Raw genomic sequence first — 22,591 nt, forward strand, 5'->3', positions numbered from 1 at the left:
CATGCATTATTATACTGTTATTGTTTCTGCTACACTTTTTTGCCATTCACATTCACAAGTTGCTCCCAGTTGGTGGAATGTAGTTACTTCAAATATGGTTCTATTGCGGCTGTGGCTTTGCCCTTTTAGGGCAGATTTTAATAACGTAAATATCTCTCTAAGCCATGTGTTTGAGTGTTAAGCTTGCTGGCTCATGGAGAGGAAAATTTTGTTCATCACTGGAAAGGAAATCCTTAGAGTACGTCAGTGTCAAGAGCAGATGCATTTTTCCCAAGCACCACTCTGCATCGTACAAAGCCATTGGGTGCTTAGTGCTGGGTGTGTGTTCAGTGGAGAAAGTTTCCACCACATAGGGAATTATTCTTTCCCAATGCTGTTCAGTGTCTGAGATGTTTATTTTGGAAACAGATAGACTTGTTACTAAAAAAACAATCTCTGAATTCTGTTTTTTTCCTCTTAGGGAGTTAAATTCTTATGTGTGATGAAGAAACATCTTTGATGAGTTATTAAATATTTTGGTGATTGCTTAGTTACAAGAATTGCCAAGAATCGGTGATGCATTTTTGATGCTTGTTTTCAAACAATTTAATCTTCCACTCTGAATTGATCGGTTGCCTGCAAGCCTGTGGATTACAGTGTGGGTGTGAGAAACTGGATGGTTGCTACCTTTGGAGTCTGTGGCTCAGAGTGGTGGTCATACCACTGGTTTGGGAGCTGGGATGGACCAAGGTTTGCATCCTGGCTCATCCACTTACTCTGTGGCTTTGAACAAGTCACTTAACCACTTGAGTCCCCTTTTCCTTAGCTGTAAAGTAGGAATGATTTCTCTTTACAGGTGTGGGGAGAGTGAGAGACAGTGTTCATAGCACACCTCGCCCAGTGACTGCTGTGCAGGAGGGTCAGCCCATGGCTCTCCCTTGCCCATGTTGGGGCCACAACTAGCTCCAATTCCTGGAGGAGTTTTTCACTTCTCCTTTCTCAACTTGAACTGTCAGTCTGTTGACCTTCCCAGATGATTAAATGGAGTAATATACTTAAATTTAACTGTTAACCTGAAGTTCATTTTTAAGTGAAGCTCTTTCACATGTGAGATATAATTCTAGTTCTGGACACATGTTAGAATCTACAAACAGAATAATCAGTGATCATTCTAATAACCAAGTACACCAGTCAGTTTGTATGAAGAATGAAATGGGCAGCCAGAGTCTGTGGGTGCGTCCACAGGAGGTAAACCAATGGCTGGAGGGACCATCTCCTCTGATCAGCCGGATCTGGGCAAGAAGATGAATCCTGGCTTTTTTAAATAAAAAAAAAATCTAGTTGTTTTTGTGCTAATTTTCTTTAATAACCAAGATCAATCAATGGGTTTCTTAAATAGGATGTTCCTGTCTATTATTTGTGGTAGATTTGCAGAGGATTCCACCAACTGGTGTAGCATGAGATACTGTCTGTATTAATTAAATAATGAAAGTTCCTAGCTGTTGTCTGAGTTAAACTTCTGTCAGGAAGTTGTGTTGAAAGAAAAATTGCACGTGGATTTTTTTCTTTTAACGTTAACTGTTAGAATATTTTTATATGGACAAGTCATAGTAATACCTCGTTTACCTGACAGTGTCGGTGAGTGGAGTGATGAAATAACTGAAACTTTTAAGCACCAGTTTTTTACTTTAACTGTTTTTGATGGAAATCTTTCTAAAATGTATTAGTAGTTTTCTTATTGACAGAAACTTTATAAATGGTGCTTTTGGCATTTTCTGTTCCTTCCTTTGTTCTGCTCTTTTGATGTCAGTTGTCTTTTTTCTCTAGGTTATGTACCCGTGAGCTGACTTTCTTTTAATGTAAAACATCAACAGTTTTTAATTTCCATTAATTCCTGAATAACTTTTTGTGTGGGGTGCATATATGTATGTACGTATATATGTTTAAGTTAAAAAAAAATCTTTGGTTCTTATTAATAAACTAAACCTAATCTAAAAACTATAATTCTTTTAAGAGGGTTTAAGATATAAAAACAATTTTTATTATGCCTTCCACCTGAATCCAGACATTGAGAGGTTTTTCCTGTGTCCTTATTTCTGTGTACAGTATTACCCAGTTTATCTTCTGTATGTGTAGTATAAGTTTTCCATTTTTCTATATTGTTTTAGCTTTACTATCTGTATCTCTTAGTTTGGAATATATACCAAGCTTAAAGGTAAAGCTACTTCTTCCCCAGTATCTTATTATATATCAGACTTTTCATTTTAAGGCTCTTTGTCCTAATAACTCCAAATTTTCTTCCCACTTCCAGAATATACGTGGCTTTCTCTAGGATATTTTATTCTGTTGCTACGTAATGTATTGTTTTTACCTGTTCTCTCCTAGACTGAATCTCTGTGGCGTTTGTTCACACTATAGACATTAGGACTCTACTGAGAACCCCACTATGTGTATGTTTATGTGGGTAGATAGCAAAGACCCGACCCAGCCTAGCCCCCTGATAACGCCTGTTACCTGTTGCTTTCAGAGTTCTACCGACATCCTATTGTAAAGAAATCTGAGCTTTGTTTGGTCCTTTGCACATGATGGTGGTAAAGATTGTACCTTCTCCCACTCCTAAGAAAAAAATTGTGGCAGAAGAATGAAAATATTTCAGAAGGGATAGGTTAGAGAAGTCTAAAGTCATAATTGATTGGAATTAGAGCCAGTTTGTTAAAGTGGAACCTAATAGCCTTGACCAATCAATCCATTTTCTTCCCAAACATTTCCCCGGTGCCTGTTTTGTATGAGACAGTGTGATGGATAGAAAAGCAAATCAGACATGGACCAATCAGCATCTGAGGGGCCTGTGGCAGCCTAGCCACCTCAGTTTCAGAGCTCACATTCTCCAGCAACGTGGTTCCTTAGCAGGAAGTACGAAGTACTTGGGAAGTGTTGAAAACCAGATGACTTTGAAATTCCATATCTACTGAAGACCAGATGAAACCCATAAGTTCAAATGAAAATGAGTATAGGAATATAGATAACAAACTTGAAAGTTTTGCTATTCCTGAAATCCTAAGCCCCATTGTAGATGTTCAGACCATAGAAGTATAGTTGAAGATGACATCATATTGCAAGATGTAAAAGAAAGCTTCTCATAAGTTGACTTCAAGAGAAAAACCATCGTCTGGACGTTGTGGTTCAAAGGAGTGTGCATCTACAATATGAACAGAATTAGAAACAGACAAAGGTGTCCTGATGCAAAGACAGAACAGATCAGCTATGGAGAGAACACTATCGGTGATGATCCATATAGTAGAGAAGAAGTTCCAAGGCCCCTTTAACAACCTGGCGTTCATCCCAACAAGACCTCCAACAAATTTAAAAAGTACAGTCAATGATCATGGGACCCTCAAATCAACCTAGGAGGTTGCTCTGCATTTGGGGGATCTTCCAGCTAAAGAAGGATGTGATTTGTAAGGAACTTATCCTGGTGAAATGGAGACGGAATCTACAGAAAGTACCTCGGAATCCCAGATGAGCTCTTGGGATGATTTAGATATGTTCTCTGGTCCACCCACCAAAGGGACGGATGAGTTTAATTCGAAAGACTTCCCAGTTGTGAGCTAATTCGTGCTCCCTGGAGGCCACTGAAAGAAATAATTACTTCCACCCAGCTAGGCAGAACGTCTCAGGCATGCATTGTGCATTTATAACTGGGTGATTTCTCTGTTCCTAGTTTATTATCTTATGATGCATTGTTATTCTTGCCTTATTTTCTTAAGAAACGTTAATTTTATGTATGGTGACTTTTAATTATAAATGGAACTAAATCCAAGGAATATTGAACTTTAATCTTACAACAAACTTCTTTGCTTAATCCCTGTCACCCTCCAAGTTAACTTGACAAGCATACTTTAACTGGTTTTCCACAAGTTTGTTTTTTTTTTCAATTAAAGTTTATTAGGGTGACAATGGTTTATAAAGTCACATAGATTTCAGGTGTACAATTCTGTAATATCTCATCTATATCTCATATTGTGTGTTCACCACTCAGAGTCAGTTCTCCTTCCATCACCATATATTAGGTTGTGCAAAAGTCATTGCAGTTTTGCAATTATTTTTTTTTTATGATGGTAACTGGTATTTTTTTTTTAAATTTATTGGGGTGACAATTGTTAGTAAAATTACATAGATTTCAGGTGTACAATTCTGTATCACATCATCTGTAAATCCCATTGTGTGTTCACCACCCAGAGTCAGTTCTCCTTCTATCACCATATATTTGATCCCCCTCCACAAGTATTTTTAACGTTAAATTGCCAGATTGCTTGGTTCTGAATTTAACCATGTATTTACAGAACCAATCTAGAGTCAGCTTTTCTTTGCTGGTATATGACAAAGTAACTTCAGAATTGTATACCTTTAATATCTTTATGTAAACTTAACTCTTGGCCTTTTGTCAAGACGTCACAGTAGTTTTTTCCCCTTCGTACAAATAGTCAAAAATGGTAGTTTGGGCTGTTGAAATGATTGGACTTTATGTAATTGTTCATTCTCGCTTTGGTATTTGTAGGTAGTCCTAGTTAGACTCTTCTACCTACCGTGTTTCCCCGAAAATAAGACCAGGTCTTACATTAATTTTTGCTCCAAAAGACGTATTAGGGCTTATATTCAGGGGACATCATCCTGAAAAATCATGCTAGGGCTTATTTTCAAGTTAGGTCTTATTTTCAGGGAAACACGGTGGCTCCATGAGTTAAGGCAATGGAGGGGACGTAGAAGGAAGTTCTGTTTTTACCAGTGAATTTTTTTTGTAACTAGTAATATGTACAGATTCTTTGTTCAAATACTCAGTTGTAAACTTCTTGCTAAGACCTTTATGTTTGTATGTAATGAGATTGAGAAAATAAAAAGGACCTTTGTAATAATAATAAATAAATCAGACACGGTCTTACTCTGAACAGGAACCTGTGTGCAAGTACAGCAGGTTGTGGGAGGGGTTCCTTAGGTATGGACTGTGGTGAGGCAGTGAGAGGGGGAGATAAATGTGTGGGGCGAAATCTCGGAACCCTGCTTGAGAGTTGATGACCAGAAGAGGCCTTTGAAGGATGCAAGCCTGGTATATTTAAGTAGTGAAGTGGGACTGAGGTGAGGGGCAGGGCAGGTGACAGGTAATCAGAAATTGAATGAAGCGTTTTTAATTTGAGTATGTAACTGCATGACCTCAATGATGAGTTTCCATTTTGGTGTCTCCAGAGGTGCCACTTCAGACGCACCCCGTTGTCCCTCTTCTTTGTCTGCGGTTACTGACTGGTGACTTTTTGAGGAAACATTAGCCAGAATAGCTTGGCCTAGGTGTTGTCACATGTGACCATTTCTTCTGTTATTTCTTTTCAAGGAGATCTCTTCGCTTCCACTTTCCTCATTAAGAACGGGGCCCTAGTCAGTGCTGCTACATTGGGTGCCCAGGAGACACCGTTGCACCTGGTGGCGTCATACAGTTCAAAGAAACACTCAGCAGATGTGATGTCTGCGATGGCACAGATTGCAGAGGCCCTCCTGCAGGCTGGTGCCAACCCCAACATGCAGGACAGCAAGGGCAGGTCAGTTGGGGAGCAAACAGACTGCTCTTTGCGCCCTTCCCAGAATGTTATTTTATGGTGGCACATAACTGGCAGACAGGGCCTTCATGTTCTTTTAGTTCGGCATTATACAATCTGATTTTTATTAAAGTTACAAACATTGATTTGCTACACAAATGAGAGGCACAGCTAAGGCCAGAGGCATTTGGGGAAACCATTTCCATCTTGAGTAACTGTGGTCCTTGGATTTTTAAGCAATTTCTATCTTCGGAGTGGTCATCTAGTCCAACTCCTCCAAGGTAACCTTCTTCCAGCACCTTTGTTAGAGTTGCTTGGATAAAACAACTAATTATTTCTAATAGTTGGGAAATTCTCTGTATTAACCCCACTTCTACTTTCTTGTAAATACTCCCACGTTAGACATTTCTGTCGGCACAGCGTGCAGTCGTCTGCCGCAGCACAGCCCTTTGTGTATTTGACAGCAGCAGTCGTGTTCCTTTTGCCCCTGCCCAGAAACGGGTAGTGGAGGTTTCTTTGTGGTTTAGAATCTGAGAAAGGACTGCTTGTGTTTGGGATAGCAGTGTAGGAGGCAGTGGAAAGGAGTGAATCCACCTGAATCACCAACAACAAGTTGGACTCACTTGTCATCATAGCAGCTCAGTATTTTATACTTTCGAAAACCCTCTCAAAAAAACAAAAGAGTTCTGATAAATTGTCAGAATAGGAAAATAGATTTATGTGATGGATAAACTACTTAACAAGATGGAGCTCCATGAACTCTCAATATCATGTGGTAATAACTTTATTACAAAATAATTACATCCTTTTATTTTTGTCTGTTGCTGTCCCGCCCCTCATCAGTAAACTCTGGCAGTCTGTACCCCCGAGGTAGATGCCAGCCCTCGGGGTCCCTGTTCTCTGCAGTGGCAGTCTCTCAGGATACTGGAGGGCTAAAGAAAAGCAGTGAAGAGTGGTTAAATGCCACTTGAATCAGTTCCTACCTGTTGCCACTCTGACTGTGTTTGACTGTAACAGAGAATTATGGGAAGAAAAATAGTTCTTTTCAAAAGTGTGGAGGACTGTAGGGGAAAATACGCATACCTATGGTAGAAACTGCTGTTTTAAAAACATGAGTATATATACACAGTCAGTAGGGGTCAGTATTTCATGGGAAATATTTTACATCTCTTTTATTGACTCTTGTCATTTTGGCCACTGAATAAATGGTAACATATAAGCAACCGCATTTTTATTCTTTGATACTTGGTGATGGTTTTGGAAAACTGTTTGCCAGGGTGGAAAAAGACACTGATGTAGCAATGTGGAATTTCTTGGGGCTGATGGTTGCGCGTAGGATTGTAGTTGCCTTCTGCTTTGAGTAATGGGGCCTGTCCTCACTGACACCTCTTCTTGTTTATCCTGCAGGACTCCTTTACACTTGTCCATCATGGCCAGGAATGAATACGTGTTCAATCAGTTGCTGCAGTGTAAACAGTACGTAGGGAGACATGGAGAAATGAAAAGGCAGTTGTGAGGGTGGGATTGTGAGTGAAAAATAATTCTTTTAAACGTCTTTTAGTGTTATACATTTTACGAGTAAAACTAGAATTTTAAAATGATCATTCAGAAAGCGTAAAGAGAGAATGAGGCCGTTGGCAGTGCAGTGTCTGAAGAAAGTAATTCGCTGTTCACGTTGCTCCTTGTTTCAGATTAGACTTAGAACTGAAAGACCATGAGAGCAGCACAGCTCTGTGGCTCGCCGTGCAATACATCACTGTGTCATCCGACCAGTCTGTAAACCCTTTCGAAGACATGCCTGTGGTAAATGGGACTTCGTTTGACGAAAACAGCTTTGCAGCCAGACTCATTCAGCGTGGCAGCAACACCAATGCACCTGATACGGTAACAGGTAAAGCATGGATCCATAGGGGCTGAGGCTCAGCCTGGAGGCTCCACTGAAATAGTATGTCAGTGTTTTACCAACAATTTAGCAACTGGATGACATGTTCTCAACTTTAACTATGGTAAAAGTCCAAGTTATTTTTTTTTCTTTAATTTGTGCTTCAAAAAATTTAGCCAGACTCTGAGTTATATCCTTTTAAGCTGAAACACTGTCATTTTTTTAATGCAGTGAGTTTCAGACTTTTTGGATTCAGAACCCCTTTTATCCTCTTAAAAATTATCTCCCAAAAGAGCTTTTTATTTTGGTGGATTCTAGCTCTGATATTTACATGTTAAAAATTAAAACTGAGAAATTTTGGAAAGATGTATTAATAATTATAATAGCACATTATATGTTAACATATGAAATTTTTTTATGAAGAATAACTTTCACAATAAAATTTTATTGGAAGAGTGACTGGTTTCTTATATCTGCATCTGTAGTCAAGCTTTTGAGATACGTTGTTTTGGTTCAAGTATCTGAAGAAAATATACCCTCACCCAATTATGTATCTGGCAAAGGAAGTTGTATTTTAAGAGCCTTTTCAGATAATTGTGGATATAGTTTTTTGACACTACAGCAGGCAAAATTCATCAAGTAATAGTTTCTTTAAGGTTAGTTGCAATGTGGAATCTGAAACCATATCAATGAACTTTTTATACTTCGTTATATTAAAATCCATGGTCCGTTTGTGCTTTGAATGGATCTTTTCTCCATGCATGATTTTGTAACATCATGCCTTAGTCATTTGGAAGATATTGAGTCACTGAGTTACGCAGATCTTTCATATGTTCATTTTATTTTAGAATCATGTTTATTAGTATCACTTCTGATTTCATCAGAAAAGTCTTTCAGTATTGAGAAGCTATCAAACTTACAGTTGCAGATAAAAATTTTCCAAATTCTGATTTTCACTTGCAAGATTAAATTTTATCATTTGGTACAAATTGTTTTTCTTAAAGGGGCAGGCTCACTTTGTTCATTTTCAAGAAAATGTCTGCCAAGTACTCAAGTTTAAATACCATAGTTTGTTCATCGGTCTTTCTTTCAAGTAATGATGATGTTTCGTACAAGAAGCTGCTATTTCAGCGTGCAGTTTAAACAGTGATACAAGTGCTTTTCCTGAGACAACTATTGCACTTTGCTACACAGCAAATGTGGCTATATGCGTACTTCTTATTTTGTCACACAGAATTTTAAAAATGTGCATTCAATGTTGAGATTTAATAAAGCTAGTAATTCTTACTGCTTTATCAAGGACCCCCTTAGTGAAACTGGCTTTTTTTGACTGGGTGCATGGTGGTGAAGATTACAGGGACTACTATTATATTTCGGGGCCCCTGCCTTGTATTAAGGCTCCCCAGTTTGATCCACCATTGCTTTTGTACCATCAGTGCAAATATCAATACAGTGAGGAAAAGCAAATAACATCAACTATTGGTATGAAAACAGTTTGACCTCATGGGCCTTCTGAAAGACTCTCTGGTACCCCCAGGAATCCATACACCACACTGAGAACCACTGTTTTAATGTGAATATTTCTTTGATCTGACTAAATAAAACATGGGGATGTTTGAAGGAGAGGGATTCCACGTAATTCAGTATTGAGTACTAGCAATGGATAAAGCATGGGTACGCGCCACTGACTAGGGGAATTGGCCACAGAAAGATGGGTATTAAACAGCTCTTTCCTTGAAAGAAGTTAATAATTAAATAAAGATCAAATGAAATCATCCCTCTGGGTGACATAAAAGCTGAAGGCAGTGGTAAAAAGCTACAGGACAGGCAGTACAGGAAGAGCTGTGTTTTATACTTACGACCCTCCGGAAGTGAGATTGTTAGTAAATTGCTTTTAATTTACAACTGGATGTTGGTTATTGCCATAATTTTACCAATTTCTAATTTAATCACATTATGTAAGAGTGTGATATGTAAGAGATTGGTTCTTTGACATTTAGGATTGAATATTAGACTCTTACACATCCAGTTTTTGACATGTACGTGAAAAGAATGTGCATTCTTTCATTGTAGGGTGCAGCATTCTCTGTTTACGTCCACTAAGTCAAGCTTGTTCATTATGCTATTTAAATCTTACTCATTAATTTATTAACTTTTGGACTGCTTATTCTTTCGGTTTCTTGGAGGCATATTAAAAATTTTCCCTGTGATTATGAATTTATCCATTTTTATTACTAGTTCTGTCAGTTTTACTTTGTATACTTTGAGTTTTTTATTCAAGTTCAGGATTATTATTTTTCCTCGTTCCATTTTTTATTATACTCAAATTACCTAAGAGCACTGTTTTCCAACATTTCAATGATGTTATAGCAGTCGCAGGGAGATACAGGTATCCCCCGCTTTTCAAGTTTGCCTTACGCCACTTCACTTTCACAAAAGACCTACATTAGTACCTGTTTTGCTGCTGAAAGAAATCCAAAGAGGATTTTCACTTTTACAAAAAAAGGCAAAAAGCAAAATTAGCATTCAGCCTCTGTGTTGCAGTGAGGTAGCCTGTACCCTGGCAGAAGAGTGCCACTGCTTTTACTCTGTGTTAGTGTTTTAGGTATTATGTGTTATTTGGGATGACTTGGTAGGTTATTTTGAGGGTCTGGGAATGCTTAAAATGTTTACCATATAAATTAACTGGATTGGTTTTTCACTGTAGGCCATTTGAGCTTACAGAAGATTTCATGGAGGGGGTGGCTGGTTAGCTCAGTTGGTTAGAGGCTGCTGCTGGTAACACCAAGGTTGCCAGTTCAATCCCCGCAGGGGCCACTGTGAGCTGTGCCCTCCTTAAAAAAAAAAGGGGTTTCATAGGAAATCCCTGCTTTCAGATAGCGGGAAAACCTGTATATGATGTATGTTGTGTGTACACCGCAATGGTGACAGAAGTGAAAATGGGACTTTTATTGGGAGTCTCTAAATTAGAATGACTCTCAACTAGGGGTGGAATCACTTTCTTTGAGAGAAGGAAAAAAGGTATGAAAACAAAGCAATGCTTTGTCCCATTTTTTAACCTTGTTTTTAGTCCTGGTATTTAATTTAATTTGAGTTTTCAAGTAGTATAGATATAGAACATGAGATTTTGTGTTTATCCAAAAAGGAAATGTATTTTAATAGAGAAACGTTGCTCTGGGCTAAACCATTTCAAGAGGAAAAGAAGAAAAAAAAATTTTCTTTTGTTTAGAAAAGAGTGATAATGCTAAACAAAACATTTCTAAGCCAAGAGCCAACATATTTAAGGTCCTGGGAATAAAACTGAAATATTTAAGGAACATTTTCTGGTAGAACTTCAGCTCACAATGTCTTCAAAATGGTCATCTAGCCCAGAGTTTCTCAGACATGATCACACCCCACCCCCATCTCTCGGGACATGTGGCATCATCTGTAGACAGTTTTGATTGTCACAACAAGGTCGGAGTGCTACTGGCATCTAGTGGGCAGAAGCCAGGGATACTGCTAAATATGGTGCAGTGTACAGGGCAGACCCCTCCCAACAAAGAATTATCTGGCCCCAAAAGTCCGTAGCACTGCTGCTGAGAAACTGTCCTAATCCAGCCCTAGGAAGGAGATATAACTTACCTCTAAATCCTGGGCAGTGGCTAGTGCAAACCCAGGGAAGAAGGAATGTCTCCTGCCTTCCAGACCAAGTCTTTGCTCCGCCCAGGCTCATCCTGCCTGTGTGGACTTAAATGGTACCTACTTCTGGTGTGGACTCCTCAGCTGTGAAAGGTGGTGGGCAAGGGCAGGGTGTGGTGCAGTGTGGAACAGGACCTCATTTTTATGCAAATGGCCGAATGAATATGCCCATTTTCTCCTAGGAAATTGCTTACTACAGCGGGCAGCTGAAGCAGGAAATGAGGCAGCAGCTCTTTTCCTGGCAACCAATGGTGCCCACGTCAACCACAGAAACAAGTGGGTAAGTATGACAGGGCAGCCAGGGGAAGCAGTTGTAATCTATGGAAGAAACGGCAGTGACAAATTTATAGAAAAGAATGGAATGGATTCTTTTTTCAATTTTTATCTAAGTAATACATGCGCACGGTTAAAAAACCAGAGTGATAAAGTTGCTTTTATCCTCCAATATTGGTTGGTTGATTCATTCAGCAACCATTTCCTAAGCATTTGTGGTACATCAGGTCCTAAACTACACTTACATACACAGTGTGTGTATGTCTTTCTATGAATGTTCTGTCACAGGAGAGAAACATGAAAGCGGTAATAATTGTTTCTTTAGGGGAGGATAGTCGGGGGGCGGGGGTAAGGCGTGAGAGGAAACTCCTTTTCACTGTATATTTTTGTAGCTTTTGAATATTGAATCAAGTACCTGTAATACCAATTATGAATGTTTCTAATTTTAAAAAGTTGGGGAAGGTGGTCTTGCTCAAAGTTCGAGATGAAGGCGTTAGAGCAGGTGGAGGAAGTGGCATAGGGGCCGGTGGGGGTTAAGGAGAGGTGAGGGGCACTCTGTCCCTCGGGCTGTGCTTGGGAGGCGCTTCCATTTCCTACGTGTTTATTTTTGTGACACTCAGGCCCTCTGCTGCTGTTTGGTAATAGTCACATGTTATTTTTATAACCAGCAAAATAATTTTAAATACAAAGTGAAGGGTGGTTAAGAAGGTCATTGGAAATGCAGAAGATGAGGAGTCAGGGAGTTTGGAGAGTGCTTGGCAGGACATTGAAGAAACTGAGAATGATGGCCCAGGGGAAAGGGAAGGAGAGGAGACCAGAGGGAATGGGCAGAAGTCGTGGAGGTCAGCTGGTGACAGGATGCGCCAAGGGCTGCGACTGATACTGGGGACGGACCTGAGTTTCAGTGCTCAGGCTGTCATTATCCCTTCGTGCAGGGCACTTCCAGCCTGAAAGTGCTCTGATCTGGTCCATTTGTTTCTGTTTAGGGAGAAACCCCGTTGCACACAGCCTGTCGGCGCGGCCTGGCTAACCTCACTGCAGAGCTCCTGCAGCAAGGTGCCAACCCAAACCTGCAGACGGAGGAAGCTCTGCCTTTGCCAAAGGAGGCTGCGTCCCTGAGCAGCTCAATGGGCAGCGTCTACTTGCAGACGCCGCTGCACATGGCAATTGCCTATAATCATCCAGATGTGGTGTCTGTCATCCTCGAGCAAAAAGGTGGGTAGTTGGGAATTTCTGCCTATCACTTTGACCTTCGAACATTGGTTTTGAGTAGTTAATTACAGAGTTGGTGTTTCTGGCATTGGTGACTTTTCTTCCCCCCAAAATCCTTTCAGGTCAAAGTAGCTAAGCATATAGTCTGGCACCCGGCTCCTGTGTACATTTTTCACCTGTGTTAAGGTGTTAGAAGCTCTGACTACTTCTCTCTTATTTGGGGCTGTTTTCCAGGCCGTTTCAGTGTAGGTCAAGCAAAGCTTTGCTGTGGTGTGAGCACAGTTTTTGAGAACCCTCCTTGCAGCAGTTCCTCCGCAAGCCTCTCTCATCTGCCTCTGAGCCTCCCTGACAGGTGAACCGTGACGGAGGGGCCACGGGAAGCCCCCCGCAGTGCGGAGGCCTGCTTCCCTCCGACAGCCATCCTCAAATTGTCTCTCCTGTCCTAAAACCTCTTTTACTCGTGCCTGCGTCCCAGTTACGGTCAGCACGTTTTAGCAGTGCTGTGGAATGGAAGGAAGCTGGGTTTTGGGTAGAATGTGCCTTTTTTGGGTCCTCACAGGCATTGTGAGGTGGTAGGTATTATGTTTTAGGAAAACATCGCCATGGCATTGTTTTGATCCTCTTTTCCATAATCAGGTAGTTCATGTGTGTTTCCATAGTAGAGTCTGGTTTCCTTTTGTGAAGAGTCAGTGTTTTAAGCTTAAAAAAATTCATGTTCTTACTCACCAAGGTCACCCCAATAAATGTAATGAAAATTATTTTTAAAAAATAAATTCATTTTCCCTGTAAGCTTTGCTCCAGAATATCAGATTTCTGGACTTCCAATCTGTACAAGGAGATTTATCACTTATCTTTGTAAAGAAATGATTGTATTTTAGCCAGTCAGTTTGAAACTAGGCTCTTATTTTCTTAAATACTTTAAATGTGACCCATGGGATGGTGAAATCAAGTGTTCTTTCCCTTTTAAAAAATTTAGCTAACGCTCTTCATGCCACCAACAACTTGCAAATTATTCCGGACTTCAGCCTCAAGGATTCCCGAGACCAGACTGTGCTGGGCCTGGCCTTATGGACAGGTAAGGTGGTGCCACGGCCATTGGCATCTGCAGACAGACATCTGTCAGAAGGGACGGGGCTGTGGAGGGCTTGGAGCTAATCACTTGGTTGTAAGACCACCTTTCTGTTGGACTTAAGCCTGTAATACCCAGTGAGAACTGCTGGCTTTGACGTTGAGAGGGTGCATGTGTTTGTTGTAGTAAGATGAAGAAGTGGGGAAAGCTGGGCGTGCGCTAATCGGCTTGTTTCCCAGGCATGCACACGATCGCAGCTCAGCTGCTGGGGTCCGGCGCTTGCATCAATGACACCATGTCGGACGGGCAGACGCTGCTGCACATGGCCATGCAGCGGCAAGACAGCAAGAGTGCGCTCTTCCTGCTGGAGCACCAGGCGGACATAAACGTCAGGTAGGCTGGGCACACTCAGACGGTTCGGAAGCACTGCCTTGCTTGTATGACATGTTTTTTGTTCCTTGTTAAACAAAGGAAGGGAAACAGTGACTCTGAAAAAGTACAAGCGCAGGACTGTAACTGAATATATTCATACAAAGAGCATTGCAACAAATGAGCGATCAAAATGGCATGAGGGGAGAAAATACACACTTAAACGTTTATTGTTTCTGTATTTTCAAAGGAATTTATCTTTATCTTCAATGTCAGGTGATCCTGAATGACTGAGTGGGTGAAGGAAGTGTTTTGTCAAAGGGGCAGTGGGGTGGCCTTTTATTTAGATGCTGCTAAAAGCAGCAGTATGCCTATAAGATTCCAGCACCTGGGATGTTGGTCAGTTTCCTTCTCCGTGACGCAGGAGGCCATGGCTGTATTTTTTTAAAAGGCAGAAGGGACAGATGCTATTGACAGGTTAAATTTCTCAGAAAAAATATTAATGAATGTGAGTGAAGTATGTTTAAGGGATACAGCGGATTATGGTCTCTGGGATACCCAGAAGGACACCCTTTATCATTTGGCTCCAGCTACAAATGTTGGTTTTGGTGTGCATGTCCTAACAGGACTCAGGATGGGGAGACAGCCCTTCAGCTGGCCATCAGAAATCAGCTTCCGCTTGTAGTGGATGCCATCTGCACTCGAGGAGCTGACATGTCTGTGCCCGATGAGAAGGGGAACCCCCCACTGTGGCTGGCATTGGCAAATAATCTGGAGGACATTGCATCCACTCTGGTGAGATGAGCTCAACTTTAGCCTCTGTTTACACACGGGGATATTTTGTGTCAGATGAATTTGGTGCCTACATAGCAATCACAGGAAGCAAGTGATCTGCCAAGTAAACTGAGTGAAGGACGAGCAGTAGAAAGTCACGTTGGGGCAGCCGGTTAGCTCAGTTGGTTAGAGTGCGGTGCTCTTAACAACAAGGTTGCCGGTTCGATCCCCACATGGGCCACGGAGCTGTGCCCTCCGCCACTAGATTGAAACAACTACTTGACTTGGAGCTGATGGGTCCTGGAAAAACACACTTAAAAAAAAAAAAAATCATGTTAAAAACACTTGCAGTTCAACATAGTCTCAGCCAGCATTTTTTTAGACTGTTTTTATCAAGAAAACTACCAAGAAGGGGGAGAGCTGAGGCTTTTCCCCAGGAAGTCTTCTTCTATGGTGGGTTTATTTGATGTGGGCTGCCCTCCCTCTCACCATAGTGAGAAATCCCCAAATCTCAGCTTTGTCTCCCTTGTTCAGAAGACAGGGCCCCAAATGAGAAGGGCCCGAGATGTGACATTAAGTCATTGTGTACCTGGGGTTTTACCCAATTGTCACTAAGATTACTTGTTAATTACAGGTACGTGTTATGGAGGACTTACGAGGGTGTATATGTGAATGCACCTGTGTGAGTTTTCTGTTCCTTCTAGAACACAGCTCTGGAGGACACTCATTACACGTGTCTGTCTTATATTTCCCAGACACATCCCACAGGACCTAGTGCAAGTACTTGCACAGAGCAGATTTTAATCAGTGTTTGTAAAACTAATGAATGATACAGATTAACAATTATCAGTTAATTATCAACTGTGTTTGCCTGAAAAATGGATCTAATGATGTACACAGAGCTCAGTGATGGTAATACAAATTCTCCCCTCTGCTCGGCAGTGTCTGTGAGCGCCCTGTGTTTTTCCGCAGGTCAGACATGGTTGTGATGCCACGTGCTGGGGTCCAGGGCCTAGCGGGTGTCTTCAAACACTCCTGCACAGAGCCATTGATGAGAACAATGAGTCCATCGCCTGCTTTCTTATTCGCAGGTCCGAGAAGCCTAAGTATCTCTTCAAATCTTCTTATTCAGCTCAGTGCAAACTGGCTGCAGTGGGTTACCGTCTTGTTGTTGGCTTGACTTTCCTAATTAAGGCTATTAGAGGGTCACTGCTCTGTTAAATCGAGTCAGCCAAGGGCCTTAACTCACTTAGGAGGAGAGGAGCGCGTGTGCCCAGATCAAGGAATCTAAAAGCTAAGCCAGCTTCCTGCTTTGGAAGCCGTATAGGCTCCCGTAGTCAAATCAGACCAGTTCACACAGTAAAGCCAGGAGGCGGGGGTGAAAGAGACCACGTGGCCTCTGCAGGACCCCACCAACACGCGTGAGCCATAACTGGCTGGGTGGGAGATAAGGTTGCTCAGGAAACCTTTAGCGCAGTGGTTCTCCCAACTTGAAATGCTTGTAGATCTCCTGGGGAGCTTTAAAGAGTTCTGACGCCCAGACCAACTGCAGAAGAACCTATGGGAGTGGAACCCAGACACCAGTATTTGAGGCCGAGGACCGAGGACCGTCCCTGGCAGCAGCCTCTTGTTTGTTGGGTTGGATGCAACCGTACATTGATCTGCATGCCCGTGGGCTAGGAAGGCATGGCAAGCAAAGCCTTCCTTTCATTTCCCTCTTCTCTTCAGTGGCAGTGATGTGAATAGTCCCAGACAACCTGGTGCTAACGGAGAAGGAGAGGAAGAAGCCAGAGACGGACAGACGCCCTTGCACTTGGCAGCCTCCTGGGGTCTGGAAGAGACGGTACAGTGTCTTCTGGAGTTTGGTGCCAATGTAAATGCACAGGTATGGAGAAGTTCTCTTTTCTAGGGAGATAGATGGTAACTCCAGAATTAGAGAAATTTCCCCTTACGGCAAAGGGACCTTGCAGATTCTCCGGTCCTGGTCCTCTGCTTTCCCGTGAATGAGGCTAAGGGACAGACAGATGCAGTGACTTTCTCTGGGTCGTACAGCCTGCCTGGAAAGGTTAATGATTCCGTGTTAAGGCTTTTCTTCTTTGTCCTTCCTACAGTGTGAGGAATCTTTGTTGAATCAACTTTTCTTTGCCTCCTACCCCTATTAGTTATAGGTTTCCATAGAGCGTTAGTTCTCAAGCTGAGTGCAGATTGTTCCCAACTTACGATAGCTTGACTTTAACGATTTTTCGACTTCATGATGATGTGAAAGCAACATGCATAATAAATTACATGAGATATTCAACGCTTTATTATAAAATAGGCTTGGTGTGAGATGATTTTGCCCAGTTGGAAGCTAATGTAAGTGTTCTGAGCACTTTTAAGGTAGGCCAGGCTAAGCTATGACATTCGTTAGGTTGAGTGTATTAAACGCATTTTTGACTTAAAATATTTTCAAATTACCATGAATGTATTGGGTTGTAGCCCCCTGGTAAGCTGAGGGGCATCTGTACAGTGTTAAGGAAAATATTCCAGTGGCTCGACTGAGCGTCCCTGAGTTACGTTCCTTGATGCTTTTCAATGTTCTAGCCTGTGAAGATTTGTGTACGCTGCTCCGTAGCCAGGTAAGGCATGGTATAACTTAGAGAGGAGGTTGGCTGCAGATCTTCTGAACCAAATATGTTTGTGCCGCTGGGTCACTGGAGTGTGGGGTGACGGGGAGTGGCTTTTGGCCGTCTATGTTTGGCCTCTTTAAAAGCTGATTTCAAACACAGGGTGGCAGTACTGATTCTCAGAACCAAATTGGATTTAAAAGTTATCCCCCTTCGTATTTTTCCTGAGTTTTATCTTTCGTTGGGACATTGCAATCTGTGCCTTGTCCCCCTAGGATGCAGAAGGGAGAACACCTGTCCATGTGGCCATCAGCAGCCAACACAGCGTCATCATTCAGTTGTTGATTTCTCACCCTGACATCCACTTGAATGTACGAGACAGACAAGGGCTGACCCCTTTTGCCTGCGCCATGACTCACAAGAACAACAAGGCAGCCGAGGCCATCCTAAAACGGGAGTCTGGGGCTGCTGAGCAAGTAAGTGGCCAACGCCCAACACTCTCCGCGAGATCCCAAGCGTGGCGGAACCTGTTACGTGGAGAGTAAACATATGTCTCCAGTTAAACAGGTTTCTTCTATATAAAGAAATACGTTTTGAAAGTATACTCTTGCTTAAAATTTGGCCATTCAGATGTCCTGTCAGTGCTGGATGAGATTTCCTTGCTCTGCCCTGTGTGTCAGCCACCTGATGGATTGGAATTGAAGTTGAGCTTTTGGTGTGATGTTGGGGCAACTTTCTAAGTGTTTTGGAGTTTGTTATTGTTCAGCTCAGCAGGCTCAGTTGTCCTGTTCTTTCTGGATGGTGAACTGTCAACCTGCAACAACAGATTGTGGGAAATGGCAGTAGCAACTGACCTGAGGCAGGAGCTGGGATGAGTTTGTTCAATCAGTCCTACACACACCTGAATCTCCATCCAGCACTTAGAATACTGCCAACATTTCTGAATAGCCTTTTACGAAGGTAAAATGGAAACTTGAGACCTGAACAAAATGAAACCTAACATGGTTGAAGACTGTTGCTTGGTATTCTGGACTTCTGTACCTCGTTTCTTTAGCATTCGTGTAATGGTGACTGAATCGTATAGCTATTAGCCTCAACTCTGCTCAGGGAGTATAAAATGTTCGTGAATGAACATAGCCATCTCACATTTCCTCTCCGTTGAGTATGAAACTCGTACTGTGGATTAAAGTGTTTTGCAGATACATTGCCTGTGCCAGCAGCATGTGCTGTGGACGTGTGTGTGTGTGTGTGTGTGTGTGTGTGTGTGTGTGTGGCATGTTGGTGTCTCCTTCGCTTCTCACTGAGCACTCATACTGATACGATAGCTCTTGTACCTATGATATCCTCTGTGGTTTGACGTCCATGAGCATGTGTGTGCTTTACATCAGTGAAGCAGTCTGCGCTGTCCTGTTGGCTTCCTTCCCACCCCCCCACCCCCCCAATGCTTCCTATTATCCTGTAGCTCGATAACAGAGAAGATGTTCTGAAAATTTCTGAAGATTTGTTTGACTGCTCAGGGTCAGGCTGGCATTGCAGCTGCGGTGTTAGAATGCTGGGTGCTTGCTGTAGCCAGAGCAGGACTCCCAAGGCTAGGCTCTACCATTGCCTTTCCCCGCATCCCAGTATTCTGGTGCCTTCCTTTCCCTGTCTCTTTCTTGGCTTTCCACGTTGTGTAGCTCCTGCTGCAGGAAGGTGCCAGAGCAGTTTGAATCTGTGCAGTGGCTCCCTTTCCCTGACCACATGGATATAACCATACACATGTGGTCATGTGCACAAATATATGTAGGATGGGTCTGTTTGGGGTGGGGGGGCATTTAGTGTTGTTCTTTGGAGGGAGCTTCCTGGAGCGGAGGGAACGACTACACCATGGCCTCTCCAGGGGAGTGAGGCTTGCAGGTGCTCAGGAGGCACTCTTGCCCAAGGAAGCCCACTAATATTTTGGTTCCCACTTGTTGCCTTAGGTGGATAACAAGGGCCGGAATTTCCTTCACGTGGCAGTTCAGAACTCTGATATTGAAAGTGTGCTGTTCCTGATCAGTGTCCAGGCTAATGTGAATTCCAGAGTCCAGGACGCTTCCAAACTGACCCCTTTGCACCTTGCTGTCCAGGCAGGCTCAGAGATCATCGTACGCAATTTGGTAAGTGTCGCCGAAACATTGTTGTGTGTAACGTGTAGACAAAGCATGGAGTAGAGTGTGTGCAGAACCTCTCTTCATACCTGGTGTGCCAGGTATTATGAATGGCCAGCATGAATTTGGGGAGCTAAGCTAAAATGTGGGAGAAAACAGGTGTGCCAGTGGGCAGCACATCCTAAGTGCCCAGCGGCTGCCTGGGCAGCCAGGTCTGGAGTGAGGCCTGGAGGGAAAGCAGGATTAGGTGGGAGAGGCAGGGTGGGGGCACCTAGGGAAGGGAGACCTGCTTCTGGTCTGCCCTCTCTGTGTCAGGCACCCAACTGCTGTGTTCGAGTGAGTACGCTCTCTTCTCTTTACTCTCTCTCTTCCTGTCTTTTTTTTTTTCACTGAGGTATAATTAACATAGAACATTAGTTTCAGGTATACAACATTTTGATTCAGTATTTGTATATACTGCAAAATGACCACCACAATAAGTCTAATTAACATCTGTCACCATAGTTACAAAAATTCTTGTGACGAGGACTTTTAAGATTTACTCTCTTTGCCCCTTTCAGATATACAGTATTATTAACTATAACCATCATGCTGTACATTACATCCTCGTGATTTACTTATTTTATAATTGAAAATTTGTACCTTTGATCCCCTTCACCCATTTTGCGCACCCCCCCACCCCCGGCACCCATCCATCTATTCTCTTGTATCTATGAGCTTGGAGTTTTTTTGTTTGTTTTTAAATGCCACATATAAGTGAGATCATAGTCGTACAGTATTTATCTTTCTCTGGCTGACTTACTTCACTTAGCATGATGTCCTCAGGGTTCATCCATGTTGTCACAAATGGCAAGATTTCATTCTTTTTTAATGGCTAAATAGTATTCCATTGGTGTGTATATGTGCATTGAACACGGGGGTGCATATATCTTTTTGAATTAGTGTTTTCATTTTCTTTGGATAAATACCCAGAAGTGGAATTGCTGGATCATATGATAGTTCTATTTTTAATTTTTTGAGGCATCTTCATACTATTTTTCCATAGTAGCTGCACCAATTTACATTCCCACCAACAGTGTACAAGGGTTCCCTTTTCTCCACATCCACACCAATGTTTGTTATTTCTTGTCTTTTTGATAATAGCCATTCTAACAGGTATCAGATGGTATCTCATTATGGTTTTGATTTGAGTTTCCCTGAAGATTAGTGATATTGAGCTTCTTTTCATGTACCTCCTGGCCATCTAGGTCTTCTTTGTTAAAAAAGTTTGGTCAGATCCTCTGCCTATTTTTTAATCAGATTTTTTTTTTTTTTTTTTTTTTTTTTGCTATTCAGTTGCAGTTCTTTATATATTTTGAATCTTAACCCCTTATCAGACATATGATTTGCAAATATTTTCTCCCATTCAGTAGGTTGACTTTTCATTTTATTGGTGATTTCCTTTGTTGTGCAGAAGCTTTTTTTATAGTCCTACTTGTTTATTTTTACTTTTGTTGCCTTTGATTCTGGAGTCAGATCTAAAAAATCATCACCCAGACTGATGTCAAGGAACTTACTGCCTTTTAATTCACAAAACCACCCAGAGGGATATAGGAAATATTTCACATTTTACAAAGGAGAAAATTTAAGCTCGGAATTCCCGCCCCAAGATTAACAGATAGTAACGTAGCTGGGATTTTAGCCTTTTCTGTTTGACTCCAAAGCCTGCCTTTTCCAGTAGAATATAATGCCACCTAGGGAGGAGAAGGGCTGAGAGCAAAGATGTAGAGATTGGAAAGTGAAGTGATGTGTTCTAAGTAGAAAAGTTTCATTGAAATTTGGGTAGAGAGTAAATGTGGTTGGAGAGCGAGGTAGAGACCAGATTGTAGTGTGTCGTATTTCAAACGAGGAACTGTGAGCAGCCTTCATCCTTTCCGTATGGAGAAACCGTGATAAATGTTTGAGCTGAGAGCATGGTCCAGAGCCCTATGTTGCCTGGCTGGCCCCTAAAAGCTGGTATTTGCTGGTGTTTCCCATCAGCCCCAGGTGCATGCTGCAGGACTGACCCCTGGGGCACTTGGCCAGCATTTGGTGCCCTGACATTTTTGTTTTTGAAAAATACTTTCTAGAAAATCCTTTATGACTCAATATGTGTGTTCGAGCTGAGAGAACATTTACCTTGGCGATGTGGTACAGGGCTCTGGGGACAGGCCCACGAGTGAGGTGGCCGCAGGGAGGCAGTGGCAGTGAGGGGTGAACCGGAGACTGATTGAGGAGGTGGGTGAGAAGGACGCCAGGCATAGACGGGATGTGGAGGAAACAGCTGAGGCGGCAGAGGTGAGCTCAAAGTGGAGTCAGGCCCAGGGTCCTCAGTCTGCCTGGGCAGGTTTGAGGATCGTGGTCCTTTCACCAAGGCCCCGCCTCTGCCTTCCTAAGGCCTAAGCTCACAGCTGTAGGGTCCCTAGAAACAGCCAGTCTTCCCAACAGTGGTCATCCAGTCCTGTGAATGGGTACAGATCAATGTTAGAACCTGTTCGCATTGAAACAGTCCCTTTACCCAAACCTCTCCTCCTTCCCCCCAGTTAACCAACCTTGGGGCTAGCTGTGATCCCTAGCCCAGCCCTTACGACCATGAAGACCCCTCTCTGCTATGTCCTATCTGGACCGATGAGTGACTTGCGTGGGCACCCAAAGGCCTGGAGAGGCTGGGACTTGGCAGGCAGTGTCAGAAGCAGAGCAGCTACCCGGTGCCTCAGATTTCCCAGAGGCAGAGCGCCTCACACCCAGACAGAGGAGCCAGGCAAACTGGGCTGTGACTGCAAACTACACATTCTTTTCTGTTCACGGCAACTGTCTTTGACACTTTGTCGGCAAGTGGATGATGAATGAACTTTAAATACTAAATGAATAGCTAAGATATTATTGAAAGGTCCTTCCTGCCTTTGATTCGGTATTTTTGGTGTTCTTTTCTTTCTTTTAAAAAAATTATATAAAACTAGTGTATGTTTATTGCGAAAAACTTAAAGCATACAAGGCTATAAAACAGAAAGTAT

The 22,591-nt window shown here is 42.4% G+C and overlaps 1 protein-coding gene across 1 annotated transcript in view; it reads left to right on the plus strand.

Annotated features, from left to right (window-relative positions):
- Positions 1-22,591, plus strand: part of ANKFY1 (ankyrin repeat and FYVE domain containing 1) — an 83,705-nt gene that overhangs the window by 51,946 nt on the left and 9,168 nt on the right. The window contains exons 8-19 of the mRNA XM_033089461.1: positions 5,363-5,567; positions 6,972-7,040; positions 7,256-7,455; positions 11,310-11,407; positions 12,387-12,615; positions 13,589-13,687; positions 13,921-14,074; positions 14,677-14,845; positions 15,797-15,915; positions 16,553-16,709; positions 17,706-17,906; positions 19,392-19,568. Coding sequence (XP_032945352.1) covers positions 5,363-5,567; positions 6,972-7,040; positions 7,256-7,455; positions 11,310-11,407; positions 12,387-12,615; positions 13,589-13,687; positions 13,921-14,074; positions 14,677-14,845; positions 15,797-15,915; positions 16,553-16,709; positions 17,706-17,906; positions 19,392-19,568 — 1,877 coding nt within the window. The remainder of the gene's footprint in view (positions 1-5,362; positions 5,568-6,971; positions 7,041-7,255; positions 7,456-11,309; positions 11,408-12,386; positions 12,616-13,588; positions 13,688-13,920; positions 14,075-14,676; positions 14,846-15,796; positions 15,916-16,552; positions 16,710-17,705; positions 17,907-19,391; positions 19,569-22,591) is intronic.

Source organism: Rhinolophus ferrumequinum, chromosome 21 (genome assembly GCF_004115265.2).
Source record: "Rhinolophus ferrumequinum isolate MPI-CBG mRhiFer1 chromosome 21, mRhiFer1_v1.p, whole genome shotgun sequence".
Taxonomy (NCBI): Eukaryota; Metazoa; Chordata; class Mammalia; order Chiroptera; family Rhinolophidae; genus Rhinolophus; species Rhinolophus ferrumequinum.